At 44.3% G+C, this 15108-nt stretch overlaps 1 protein-coding gene across 1 annotated transcript; it reads right to left on the bottom strand.

The window, feature by feature from the left end:
- Positions 1-10028: 10028 nt before the first annotated feature.
- LOC123442897 (protein NDL1-like) lies at positions 10029-13034 on the bottom strand. The gene is made up of 11 exons (XM_045119077.1): positions 12843-13034; positions 12111-12210; positions 11926-12023; positions 11724-11812; positions 11574-11634; positions 11410-11496; positions 11243-11320; positions 11103-11159; positions 10941-10996; positions 10710-10845; positions 10029-10618 (listed from the first exon to the last, which is right to left on the bottom strand). Exons 1-11 carry the CDS (start codon positions 12900-12902, stop codon positions 10397-10399), a joined length of 1044 nt encoding a protein of 347 aa, XP_044975012.1. The 5' UTR covers positions 12903-13034; the 3' UTR covers positions 10029-10396.
- Positions 13035-15108: the final 2074 nt, after the last annotated feature.

Here is a 15108-nt window from a genome sequence, read left to right as displayed (position 1 = left end):
AGATGTTGGTGACCGAAGGTTGTTCGGAATCCCGGATGAGATCCTGGACATCACGAGGAGCTCTAGAATGATACGGAGGTAAAGATTGATATATAGAATGTCCTGTTTTGGTCACAGGAAAAGTTTCGGGCTCGTCGGTAGTGTACCGGGAGTGCCGGGAGGATACAGGGGACCACTGGGATGGGCGTGACGACCCAGAAGTCTTCTGGGCTGTGAGAAGAGGTGTACCATCCCCTGGTGGGCTGGCCAAAGCCTCTCACAAAGGCCCATGTGGCTAGGACAAGAGATAAAAGGATAAGGACTTTTAAAAGAAAGGGAATGAGGAGTCCTCCCAAAGTAGTCCACCTTCCTACAAGGAAGGTGGACCTTCCTACAAGGAAGGTGGACTCTTCCTTTGGTTCGACCGACCCCTCTCCTTGGAGGAGGGACCAGAGCAGCCCCCTCTCCTCTCCTCCTATATATACTAGAGGTTTTGAGGGTTTTCGAGACACAACAATCAGCCACGTGTTGCCCTCTCTCTAGATCCGTTTCTCCTCTAGTCTAGTTTCAGCGGTGCTTAGGCGAAGCCCTGCTCGACTAGCTCCACCACCATTGTCGTCACGCTGTCGCACTGCCGGAGAACTCACCTACCTCTCCGCCCCCTATTGCTCGATCAAGAAGGCGGAGATCGTCGTTGAGCTGTACGTGTGCTGAACGCAGAGGTGTCGTTCGTTCGGCGCTAGATCGGGACGGATCGTGGGACGGCGGTAATTTGGATCGCGAAGACATTCCACTACATCAACCGCGTTTCTTAATGCTTCCCCCTTAGAGATATACAAGGGATGGGGATCCAATCTACCTCTCATAGATGATCATCACCATGATAGGTCTTCGTGTGCGTAGGAAATTTTTTGTTTCCCATGCAACGTTCCCCAAAAGTGGCATCATGAGCTAGGTTCACGCGTAGATGATATCTTGAGTAGAACACAAAAGAGTTTGTGGGTGTTGATCAATTTGCTGACCTCCTTAGTCTGTTCTTGATTCGGCGGCATTGTTGGATTGAAGCGGACCGGACCAACTTTACTCGTACGCTTACGAGAGACAAGTTTCATCGACTCACATGCAACTTGTTGCATAAAGATGACTGGCGGGTGTTTGTTTCTTCAACTTTAGTTGAATCAGAATTGACCGAGGCGGTCCTTGGAGAAGGTTAAATAGCAATTTGCATATCACCGTTGTGGCTTTGCGTAAGTAAGATGCGATCATACTAGATACCCATAGCAGCCACGTAAATCATGCAACAACAAATTAGAGGACGTCTAACTTGTTTTCGCAGGGTATGCATGTGATGTGATATGGCCGAAGGCATGATATGATATATTGGATGTATGAGATGATCTTGTTGTAATAGTTAAATATCGACTTACACGTCGATGCTACGGCAACCGGTAGGAGCCATAGGGCTGTCTTTAATTAATTTGTGCTTGGAGATACTTTGCTTTATTGCTAGTCATTAGCTTTAGTAGTAACACCATAGTTAGCGTGGCAACCTTGATGGCAGCACAATGATGGAGATCATGGTGTGACGCCGGTGACGATGGAGATCATGGTGTGACGCCAGTGACGATGGAGATCATGTCGGTGCTTTGATGATGGAGATCAAGAAGCACAAGTTCATGGCCATATCATGTCACTTATGATTTGCATGTGATGTTAATCCTTTTATGCACCTTATTTTTCTTAGGACGACGGTAGCATTATAAGGTGATCCCTCACTAAAATTTCAAGATAAAATTGTGTTCTCCCCAACTGTGCACCGTTGCGACAGTTCGTCATTTCAAGACACCACATGAGGTTCGGGTGTGATAGACTCAACGTTCACATACAACGGGTGCAAAACAGTTGCACACGCGGAACACTCGGGTTAAACTTGACGAGCCTAGCATGTACAGACACCATTGAAACATGAGAGTCCGAAAGATCGAGCATGAATCATATAGTTGATATGATCAACATGGAGATGTTCACCATTGAAACTATACTCAACTCACTGATGATCACACTTGAGTTAGTGAATTTGGATCACGGGACACTCGAATGACTAGAGGGATGTCAATTTGAGTGGGAGTTTATTAGTATTATGATTAGCTAAACTCAATTATCATGAACATAGTCAAAAGGTTTTTGCAAATTATGTTGTAGCTTGCGTTGTAGCTCTACTGTTTTTCATATGTTCCTAGAGAATATTTAGTTGAAAGATGATGGTAGCAATTATGCGGACTGGGTCCGTAAACTGAGAATTGTCCTCATTGCTGCGCAGAAGGCTTATCTCCTTAATGCACCGCTCAGTGTGTGATGTCTACGCACGCTTCTATTCTTGTAGACTATGTTGGGCCTCCAAGCGCACAGGTTTGTAGGACAACGGCAATTTCCCTCAAGTGGATGACCTAAGGTTTATCAAACTCAGGGAAGTAGAGGTTGAAGATGGTCTCTCTCAAGCAACCCTGCAATTAAGAAAACAAGAAGTCTCGTGTGTCCCCAACGCACCTAATACAATGGTAAATTGTATAGGTACACTAGTTCAGCGAAGAGATGGTAAAATATGGGTGATAGGTGTGGCAAAGCAAGGTAATATAAATCTGTAATAAAAATGGCAGCAAGGTAGCAAGTGACAAAAGTGAGCATAAACGGTGTAACATTGGTGAGAAACAAGGCCTAGGCTTCATACTTTCACTAGTCGCAACTTCCAACAACATTAACATAGTCTAATCACATGATATTTCCACTAAAACATGCAATGGAGACGTACTCGGAGGTCATTCCTTTGTGATCAAGAGAGGACGAGAATTATGTAGGGCTACAAAAGCACACCTCGGAGTTCGTAGTTCTCATCTATGGATTTCCCAATGTCACCGCGGCCATCCAAAGAGAGTACCACAATCACCACAACGTATCTCAAGGATAGTCAAAGACAAGCACCAAGAGACTCTCAATCTTCAATCAATTCACAAAAGAGGAAATCACTCATGAAAATATTCTTCTAATCCATGTCCAATAGACCGCTGTCACCATGGTCTGAGAGATTATACTAGATAAGATCAAGTGAGTACATCAATCCAATACATAGAAGAAGGGGAAACATCATGGGATCACCCTAAATTAACATAGCCTATGATCACAATCAAGATCACATCACGGGAGAGAGAATTAACCACATAGCTAATGTACAAGACCTCACCCCCGAGGAGGAACTACTCCCGCCTCATGGAGGGAGGAAGCAACGTCGATGGAGATGAATCCGGGGGCACTTCCCCGTCCCGTCAGGGTCCCGACACAGGAATTCTGGTCCCCCGGAACTTGTTGGCGATGGCGGCGGAGATCGGAATTGCTTCTGGAAAAAAGGATTCTAGAATCAGGGTTTCCTCCACGGGGGTAAAAATAGGAGCCAAGGTAGGGCACCACAGGGGGTGGGCCCCACCCAGGCGGCCTCCCTGCGCGGCCAGGGGGGTAGGCCGCGCCACCAGGGCGACTGGGGGCCTGGTGATCTACCTCTCGCCCTCCTTCGACCGTCTGGAGTCTTCTGAAATGCTGATTTTTTATATATTTTTTGTGGAATTTTTCGGACACTGTAAATATGGGTATAAACCTGCAATTCACAGACATCGGCAGACAGAAACTGGCACTGGTGCACTGAGTTAATAGGTTAGTCCAAATATGTTGAAAAAGGTATGAAAGTGTACAAAACACATAGCAATATCACCCAAAACTTGCATGGAGAAAGCAGAAATTATAGATACGTTTGGGACTTATTAGTGTGCTAAACCCCGAGCGTCGTCTATTGATGCTGCAAACATCGGACATTCACATTTTTGATGACTACATGATAGTTCAGTGCATAATGCTTAAACGGCTTAGAATTGAGGCGTTGAAGATGTTTCGAACGTCGCGGGACATATGAGATGTTCCAAGAGATGAAATTGGGATTTCAGGCTCGTGCTGTTGTTGAGAGGTATGAGACCTCCGACAAGATTCTTCGTTTACAAAGTAAGGGAGAAAAGCTCAATCGTTGAGCATGTACTCCAGACTGTCTGAGTGATGCAATCACTTGAATCGAGTGTGAGTTAATCTTCGAGATGAGATAGTGATGGTTCTCCAAAGTCACTGCCACTAAGCTACTAGAGCTTCGTGATGAACTATAACAAATTAGGGATAGAGATGATGATCCTTAAGTTATTCGCGATGTTTGACACCGTGAAGGTACAAATCAAGTAGGAGCATCAAGTGTTGATGGTTAGTAAAGCCACTAGTTTCGAGAAGGGCAAGGGTAAGAAGGGATACTTCATGAAAGGCAAACCAGTTGCCGCTCTAGTGAATAAACCCAAGGTTATACCCAAACCCGAGACTAAGTGCTTCTATTATGAGGGAAACGGTCACTAGAGTGGAACTACCCTAGTTACTTGGTAGATGGGAAGGTTGGCGAAGTCGACAAAAGTATATTGGATATACATGATATTGACGTGTACTTTACTAGTACTCCTACTAGCACCGGGGTATTAGATACCGGTTCGGTTGCTAAGTGTTAGTAACTCGAAATAAAAACTACAAAATAAACGGAGACTAGCTGAAAGTGAGGTGATGATGTGTGTTGGAAGAAATTTCAAGGTTGATGTGATCAAACATCACACGCTCCCTCTACCATCGGGATTAGTGTTGAACCTAAATAAACGTTATATGGTTGAGCATGAACATGATTAGATCGTCTTTATTGCAATATGATTATTCACTTAAAGATAATAATGGTTATTATATTTGCTTGAATAAATACCTTCAATGGTTTATTGAATCTCGATCGTAGTGATACACATCATAAAGCTATCATGGTTATGAAAATGGTGGACAACTGACCGAGAAAGCTAGGAGGCGTCCATACACTATCATGGTTATGAAAATGGTGGACAACTGACCGAGAAAGCTAGGAGGCGTCCATATAGTATTATCCATTTTGATGAGGTTGAGAAGGCATATCCATCGGTGTTGAATGTTTTTCTTCAGCTCCTTGACGATGGTGTGTTGACTGATGGTAAAGGGCATAATGTGGATTTCAAGAATACAATTGTCATTATCAGGGGCGGAGCTCATTGAACCCTCCCGTATGCACTGGAATACGGGTAGAAGAATTGGCTAGTAATACCTATCAAATGAAAAGGCCCAATGCATCAAGGTGACTCAAGAGTTGTGCATTGGGGTCGGCCCTTTTCAGCGATGCCTGACTGACCCAACACACAGCAGTATGTGCGCGTTCCCACCCACGTACTGGTCACACATTTGTAAAAAAAAATGTATTAGTCACACGCAGCCTAATCGATCCAGCTTTCACTAATAATAAAATTATTTATTGATCCAGCTTCCCAAAAAACCTAATCGATCCATCGACCAATTAGGTTTTTGCAGACGAATACTAAACCAGTCTTGCCATCGGCCGTCGCGTACACAGGCGGCAGCGGCAGCCGGCAGGGCGCGGGATGCAGGACACCGCGGGCGACGCAGCGGCGGTGACAACACGAGGCAAAATGGACAAATTTAACCTCTTTGTTGAATGAATTCACAGACTGAACATAGTTCAAAGAAATTTCACCGAACTGACCCTTTTGTGTGGCGCCCGACGCGTGGGCGCCACACTACACTGTGTGACGCTTAAGCCATCGACGCCACACCCCCGTTCACGCTGGCACTGCAGGGCCCACCTCCCGATCGTGTGACGCCTAAGACTCAGGCGTTGCACATGCTGCAGTGTGACGCCAAGGCTTAGGGCCCACACATGCACTTAGGCCGTGGGCTGCATAACGTGAATGTAGCACTTGGCTCAAGAAGTCTGCAGTGCAGTGCAGTGGAGAGGACAGGAGCACTGCAGCCTTGCAGGGACAGGCAGGCATGGTGCCCTGCAGCAGGAGCATTGTGCAGCACTGTGGGCATTGGAGGCTTGGTGATGGCCTCGATCCCATGTGGATCAAGAGCATAAACAATGGAGAGAGCAGAGACATACATCGCCCTTGATGTGGATGCTGTTTATAACAATGCGAGCAGTGCCCGTCAGAGGTTTTGCTAATTTCGCCATAAACATCACACTCATCTCTTTGTTGTGCCAATCAAAACCCAAGGACATGACTTGCTGCATATTCAGAAATAAATACATTATAGTGTTAAGTTGTGCCTTAAAAAACTGTGGATTGTAGAAATCTTTCATATAGCACACAATACAGATTATGGACAACTACCTGTTCACCTGAAGTCTTCGAGCGCATACCCTGCTCTCCCAAGGTAGGTGGGCAAGAACCAAGTGAAAATTCCTGTAATTCTATTTTGTCATGGGGATGTAAACCAAGGTTTTAGCACTGTAACCAGAATAGAAAACAAAGAAGGAAATTGAATTAAGGGGAACTTACTATCAGTTTTGGTTTTCGATTCTTTAAGCGTCTCTGCAAAGTTATAGACTCGGGTCAGCTACTTACAATCAAAATACTGTAGAAACCAGTAAGCAACATGTCTTACAATACACATTGATTGCCTCAGATTAACAGAACCAAAAGGAATTTGTTAATGAATTTGATTCGTAGATCATCAAATTCCATCAAACGCATATAGGAGTAGTATAATCTAATTTGATTTTCCAAAACCTTTTGAACTACTGACTGCTAAGTTGCATCCAAGCACAAAATATAATTTCAAGATACGGCAGAGAAGCTCACCTCGACGATAGATTGGAACTTCTTTAATAGTTTCGGTTCCATGTAGTTGGGCCAAACTTCTATCAAAAGTTTGTTCAACCACTCGCAGGGCTCTATTGGAGTGGTAGGCTACAAAAGAGTAAAATGAGTATTGACTGTATCTGCATAAACAAACAGTAACATAGATGAAGTAAAGGAACATCACATACTGTTGTGTTCAGTATAAGGTGCTTCCATCTTTTGTTCAAATCCTCTACAACCATCTTCCGTTTAAACCTCCCATACCGCATCAGTGATACGAAAGGGTAAGGACTAAGAAGACAAACGGAACCATTAGGGACCAAGATAAAATGATGTTTGCTGATAATCTCGCATTCAAAAATCAAAATCATTAGCACTTGACATAACAAAACATATCAGTATTTCTGAACAAATAAGAAGTTATACTTCACACTTTGCTTCTCTTTCACAAAGGAAAACGTATCATGTGAATGCCAAATACCAGACATTATATATATATTGTGCTACTATATAAAAGGGTAAGAACTAAGAACACAAACAAATCACTAGGGGCCAGATAAAATGCTGCTTGCAGCTAACCTCACATGCAAAATCATTACATGCTAACCTCACATGCAAACCCCACAGTGCTGCACAGCGCTCCTGCTGCAGTGCACCATGCATGACTGTCCCTACAAGGCTGCAGTGCTCCTGTCCTCTGCACTGCACTGCAGACTTCTTGAGGCAAGTGCTACATTCAGGTTATGCAGCCCGCGGCCTAAGTGCATGTGTGGTGCCTAAGCCCTTGGCGTTACACTGCAGCATGTGCAACACCTGAGGTTTAGGCGTCACACGAACGGAGGGTGGGCCATGCAGTGTCAGCGTGGACGGGGTGTGGCGCCGATGGCTTAGGCGTCACACAGTGTAGTGTGGCGCCTACGCGTCGGACGCCACACAAAAGGGTCATCTCGATGAAATTTCTTTGAACTAGGTTCAGTATGTGAATTCATTCAGCAAAGAGGTCAAATTTGTCCATTTTGCCACAACACCACGCACGCAAGCGACGTTGCACGCCATCGGTCGGTCTGGAGCTCGGTAATTTGGCCACCTTTCTAGTCTTGAATCTTCGTTCCTGTATTGTTGTACGTTGTGTGTGCATCCCTGGATTACAAATAACAAATGGGTGTGGCATTTTCTTGGGTTGTAACTACTTACCGGGGTATATTTTATTTATCTATACAAGTCTGAATGTCTCAGGTGTGATCTATAATTTGTCAAATACAGATACTATGGACAAGTTTATACTCGAAAGAAAAGTCTCATCAGAGGATGTTCCGGAAGATATAAATAGGGAAGAGAAAAAAATCAGTAATGATCCGGGCAAGATAAAATTGATAGAAGGTTACCATCCTAATTTGGAAGAAAATGTTTTACTAGTAAGTTTAATTCTATTTGTACCTTGTAGGTTATTAAACCTTGTTGTCCGATAATTAGAATTTGGAAACACAACATGATCTTTTTCAAGTAATTTTGATCATTGTTTTATTATTATAGTAAGCATTTTGATGGCTACATTTTGTTTTTACAAACTGCTTTTTGTTATATCCAATCATGTGTGCTACAACTTATGAAACACACCTTTATTCAATACATTCGTCGCTTAACTTTTTAAGCCTTTTTAATGTGATGCATCGGGTAACATTTGCTCCAGCTCCGCCCCTGCTTATTATGACTTCAAATGTTGGGGCAGAGCACCTAAAAGTATGAGTGGTTGGAGAAAAGACAACGGCTGCTTCGCGGAACCTTCTCATTGAACAGGTTTGTGAATCACAAATAGTCCACATAGAATTTAATAACCAGCTGCTCATTGATTCATTATGATATATATTTATTGGTGTAGGTTCAAAAATACTTTAAGCCTGAATTTCTCAACAGATTAGGCGAGATTGTAGTATTTTTGAGCCGCTTTGACACCATCAACTGAAAGAGATCGTGAATATCCAAATGAAGAGTGCATTTGCTAGAGTAGCCGGCAAGGGCATATCTCTTGTTCGAAGTGATGCTATGTTGGATGTCATTTCGTCAGAGTCACACAATCCAGTAAGGGCTTGTTCAGTTAATCCTCATCACAAGGGGATTGGAGAGGATTGGAGGGGATTGAGATGGATTTTGACTTATAGGGGATTTAATCCTCCCCAATCCACTCCAATCCCCTCCAAATCCATTGCAACCGAACAAGGCCTAAGTGTTTTTCCTTTGCAACGTAGTCATACAGTCTAGCTTGTCTATTCAAATAACAAGCCATTTTCCTCATGTTATTGATAACCAATACTATTTGGCTTTCCACAGTTATACGGTGCAAGGCCCATAAAAAGGTGGATAGAAAAGAACAGAATGACAACTATCTCCAAGATGCTGATGAACGGAGAAGCCGTTCAAGGATCAACAATCTCCATTGACTCTGCCAATGACAAGAAAGGGTTGAAATACCAATTGGCAAAGAAGAAAACTGCCACGGATCCATGAAGCAAGAGATCTTCTCATCAACATACGACGAGGATGGCTTGATCTTGGTGGCGGTTTACATACAAAAAGAAAGCTGTCATACATGTATATGCCTAGTACCATTAGATTATGCTTCCAAATCTAATTCAATTGTTGCATAATTGTCGATTTGACAGTGTTTTGTTGGTCTTCTCTGTTTCACCAAGTTGCCTGGTACTCCCTCCGGTCCTTTTTAGCCTGCATATAAGTTTTGTCCGAAGTCAAAGTATCTCTACTTTGACTAAACTTATAGAAAAGATTATGAACATTCACCATGCCAAATCAATATTGTTAGATTCTTTACGAAATGTAGTTTCATAATGTATATATTTGGTATTATAGATACTGATATTTTTTAATATAAAGTTGGTCAAACTTTGTAAAGTTTGACTTGACCGAAATCTAATACGCGAAGTAAAAAGAGTACACACAACCCTTTGCACGTGTCCAACTAGGACGTTGGTGCTGCGGCTGAGCTCCATTTACGTTAGCTTTGAGCTTGGCATACAATGGCGTGCACACACAATGCTTTGCATGTGTCCAATGCTGGTACAGCGGAAAGCTACAAGGAACCAAGACATAGCAGGGAGAGAGGGCCTGAGCCATCGATGGTAGAACCACCACTCACCCACACACAACGAACCAACCACCAATGGATCACCCAATCCATGACGCATACAGCAATAGCTCGCCACCAGCAGGGCACATCACAGCCAGTCAGGCTAAACTTTCAGCAAAGGCAAAAGCCTGTGCCAAGAGACTCGACAACAGACAGGATTCTGCTTTACCATATATATATTATATATTGCTTTCCTGTGTGAAATGACCTGATGACATATACACATGTGATGTGGGATACTACAAAGCATATCAACAAAGAAACAAACAGCCGTATTCCTCCACTACAACCTCAACCCTATTCCCCTTGCCTATCCCAGACGACGTAGATTACAGGCTTACAGCAATCTACAGCAAATGCTGCCATTAACGTATCAATCTATGCATGCGTGCGTGCGTGCCAAGGTACCGGAAGGTATCAAAACTTGTCTCGCGATGGTGACCGTGCTCCGATCAGCTCGACCAAAGCAATCTTTGCTCCTTTGCGAGCTGCATCGTCAGGCCATCCAACATCTCCCACCACATGTTGTTTAAACATTGAGGGAGGTCCGAGTCTTGATGGGCTTCAGCTTCACCCCCATGCTCTCGGGCGACAGCAGCTCCGGCGATATGCAGAACGGGTTCAGGGTGCTGCGGGGGCTGCTCTCGAGCTGGGACGGTCTGTAGAGCCCGTATCCCATCAAGAAGTACTCCATCGGGATCAGCATTGCGTGTGGCTGCTCCTCGGTGACCAGCGACCCGCATGCCTGAACCTGCGATTTGCCCACAAAAACACTACTCAGAACCTGCCTTGCTCTGGGTATAGGTCCAAGTGATCATATGGATTGTTGAAATGTGTGGTACCTCGACTAGGGCGCAGTATCTCCGATCTAGTTTCGTGGTCATGTGGACAGCGTCGGCATGAAACTGTGAGTTCTCTCCCACGAAAATCAGCGTCCGGCACCGGAGCTTCTTCAGTGCTTCAGTTATGTCATGCCTCCTGATAGATGGAGGAGGTTGATGAACTGGGTGAGCTGAGCTCCAAATTTGTTTGGTATTTACAGGTAATGCCTAGCAAAGTTATTGTTTACTCACTCGTTTATTGCTTTAAGGAATCGACATACATTAACACCCTGCCTCTGATCAAGTAACTGCATAAAAAGGTAATCATGACCTCAGTCAGATATTGAAACTGTAGAGATAATTGACATTCTAGAAAAAACACTAGAAAGCTGCAAAGGGGAGAAAAATACTTACACTTCTACAGGCCTGGACAATTTCCGATTCAGGTTCTTGTCCACTACCACGAACTTCCTGTACGTAGCAGAAAAAAGATGTTCAGTGGAACTTCCTGTACAAGGTGTAAACAGAACAAGCTAATGGAGGACGAAATATACCGTGCTAAAATACCGCTGAAGGAGGCATTCGTTCACTAGTCCACTAGTACCACAATAATAAAGTAAGTTTAGCAATACCTGAAAGACCAGAATATGAGGTTAGTATACACCAATAAGTACTAAGGCACTGATAAATTCATGGCTGAAACTGAAGTGTCAATTGTTACCTTGTTATACAACCACTCACTCCAAGATGGGGCTTTGCATAGAGGTGAAACCAACATCAGGCCAAGAACCCTTTCCCTGTACTTTGCCTGGGATAACATATAAAACAAATCGTTAGCCAAAATCAGATAGCAAGCTTTAAAGGACTAATCGTGCAACCACTTACTGCAAAGAGGGTAAGCACGTAGGCACCGGCGGTGACACCCATGCACATCACAGACCCTAAACTGCAAGAACAATGCCACAATAACATCAGAGGACTCCTTTAGGCACCGACAGGATAACAAGAAAGTAAGCCAATTATCAGATATTTTACCCGAAGAAATCAAGAACATCCGCGACCTGATCCGCGAGATTATCAACAGATAGCTCAGGTACATCCGATGGAATCGGAGCTGCTCCCAACTGTAAGACAGCAGATGCCATGAAAGACAAACATGTAAGAACCAGAGGTCATAGGGGCAGAATGGCAGATGACCATGTAAAACATGGAGGAACAGATGATGATGACTACTGACCTCATGGCCTTGAGGAGTAATATGGTAGATACAAAAATTGTGAAGCAACAGGGACGCAGCCTCTGGGCAGAAGAACAATCCTTGGAAGCAGGACATGTCTACCAAACAGGAATACAACACATGAGCAACCCTGGTATTATATCAAAATTTATAACACCAACCACAAAGAAAACGACAGCACTCACAATTCAGAGCTACATCCGGGTACGTTATGAGCGCTGGCTTGTCTTCGTCTCCGTACACGGATACAGATACAGGGCCGTATCTTGTTCTCACAGGATGCTCCTGATAAATCACATGGCACAAGGAAACGTATTTAGCAACAGCTGTAAACAAGCCATTCCAATTTAGACCATCCCCCAAAATTGACCAGAGATGCTCCTTCCTTGGTAAAGCAAGCAGGCAGGCGCCATGCGTTTGCTTAACACACAGAAATAGCATGAGCACGCTTCCTGACGTTGCTTCGCATGCTTGTAATCGTAAACCAGGGGCCGTTGCAATTACACATTCAAAATGAAATACCCTTAAATTCTAAGCCTGGTTTCTTCTTGTTCCTACTCATGACCAGCATTGCAAATTGCAACCACAACAAACAAGCCACGCAGCAGCTAATATTTCTAATCCATAATAGTACAATTTGTGGTTTCCCCCCACAGAGGAAGCATGCTAGCAATATGGCATGCTATCATCCTCCTCAATTTTTGCAACTGATTAAGAAGAGGTGGGGATAACAATAAAGGGGCAGAAATCAGCAAGAACAAGCTCCTCTGCCCAACCACCCCAACGAACCAAACAAGCAAACAGAAACCCCCCACGGAGCTCGCCCTACACAAATCAATCCTCCGCGCAAGAATGCGCCCACCGTCGAACCGAGGGAGGGGAATCAATCAATCAAGAACCGGAATGCGAGCACGGACCTTGCCGCCGAAGTAGATCCGCTCCACGTCGATGGACACCGACCCGCTCGAGTCCCCCATGGCGGCTTCCAGAAGCTTCCTCTCAACAGCCCACCAACAACCCCTTCCTCCTCCTCCTCGTCGTCGTCGTCGCTCGCCTCTTCCTCTTCCTCTTCCGGCTCTCTCGCTCTGTCTCCTCCTTCCCCCCACCCTTGGCGTCTATCGCGTGCATATATACGCGAGGGCGTCGCGGCCCAGAAATAAACTCGCCACCGACGGCGGTGAGCTTACCGGTGGGTGACTAGAATGGGACAAGCCGGAGACTAGTTTTTTAGATCCACACGTTGTTGGCTCGTTTTGGGCGGGCCCACATGTCGACGGGCGTCGTGGGGTCGTGCGTCTGAACTGCGTGTGGCCCTAGCGTTTTGCTCCGCTCCGCCGGTGTGAAGGCGTGGGCAACGGGCGGTCTGCTACGGGCACGCCCGTTTCGGCCCTCGTGGGACGCGTTGGGAATTCGCAGTCCATGGCCTATTTTTTCCAGTCCAATGGTCAATGCGATGTCGTCTATTTTTCTTCTCGTTTCCACAGTGCAAAAGTTTGTGTGCTATTTATAGTTTGGCAAGCTTTGTTCTTTTAGTTTGGAGTTCGCGTTGTTCACAAAAGGTTATGTGCCATGCAATCCAGTGTTGTGGAGATTGTGGTTCATGGAGCTTTTCATGACTCATAGAATGTGTACTATTTGGGAGTTCATTGTTATAGATTGGAATTTCATTTCGATTCATATACACTATGAGACATAGTACAATCTAGTGCCTTAAAGATCAAATGGTTATGGTTCATGGAGCTTTTCATGACTCATGGATGGATGCTTACACATAGAATGTGTACTTTTTTGAGAGTTCATTGTTATAGGTTGGAATTTCATTTCGATTCATATACACTATGAGACATCCAATCTAGTGCCTTGAAGATCAAATGGTTATAGAGCTATGGAGGGTCTTTTCCTCCCTACTATCGCTACCAAGACAAAAAAAAGGGGGCAGTGCCGATCTACCCACCTCCAGGACATTAACCGTCTCCTTCCATTTATCGCTTCGACAACGAGAATAGTTTAAGGGTTGCCGATCGGCGGCAACCAGACGACGATGGCACCATTGGCATGGAATAAATTCTTCACTAATTTGCATTTGCTCCGGTGGTGTTTCGTACCATCAGGATGGCGGGGCGAGGATGGTGTGGACCTTGCAGAGGCGATACTCCGTGATGGTGGTGCTTCGTCGCCGAGATGTTCTTTTGGGCACCCACCTCAAATTCATTCAACAGGACAAAGCTCTTCCAAGACATATTCATGTGGTCTTCTGGGGCGGCAAGGTGGGGTCTCTTGTTGTGCGTGTCGACGAGTTCTGGTGACATGTGCTTCGGCTTGATTCGGGGTTTCAATGTTGACGACTACAACTATAGGCCGCTTGTCTTTAGAGGCACATACACCAAGAATACCTGACTATTTAGGGATGCAAACGAGCCGAGTTCAAAAAATTTGGTCTAGGATCAGCTCAACCCATATTAAAATTCCAGCAAGCTCAAAATGTGCAAAGCTTAAGGTCGAGTTGTAGAAAGTGGCTCATGCTTAGCTTGTAACGATCTCAAGTCGATCTCAAGCTAGTTTCGAGCTAAGTACGATTACTCTTAACAGTATTTGAGGCAAATTTTGTAATGAGATAGGCCACAACATAAAAAAAATCACTATAAAAAGAATTAATCTTTCTCAAATGAAGAGTGATATTTAATAACAAGAGATGGTGAATGACCTAACAAGAGAAGAGCGATGACTACAACGTGTCATTCGCTCATTCTAGTGACAGTAGTGCTCGTTCGATGGTTCGCAGACATCAATGTAGTTTGCATTGTATTAAGAGTGCTTTGTGCTCATGATGAACTTTTATTATAATAGATATGAGTTTTTTTTGGCAATAATATCATGGTCTTGGAGCTTTGAAAAAATCATCGGTTTATGCTTAGTTGTTCGTCCTATTTGAGAGTTTGTTTTTGCTTGGATGTCGTTCATTTACATTCTTTTCACTCGCATTTTTTATTTTTTTAACATAGTATAATTGCATCTACTCACATACACGTACGTACACTCATTTCATAAACGCATGCACACCTATGAGCACCTTTGATATATACTGAGTCAACAAAACGTCTTGAGATTATGAAATCACCATAGCCGCCTCATAGTCGATTGAAACGACTACTCTCAATGAACGAAGATCAACGAAAAGCCTAA

Source organism: Hordeum vulgare, chromosome 3H (assembly GCF_904849725.1).
Source record: "Hordeum vulgare subsp. vulgare chromosome 3H, MorexV3_pseudomolecules_assembly, whole genome shotgun sequence".
Classification (NCBI taxonomy): Eukaryota; Viridiplantae; Streptophyta; class Magnoliopsida; order Poales; family Poaceae; genus Hordeum; species Hordeum vulgare.
The sequence above is the reverse complement of the archived record's forward strand: the minus strand, read 5'-3'. Positions and strand labels throughout refer to the sequence as shown.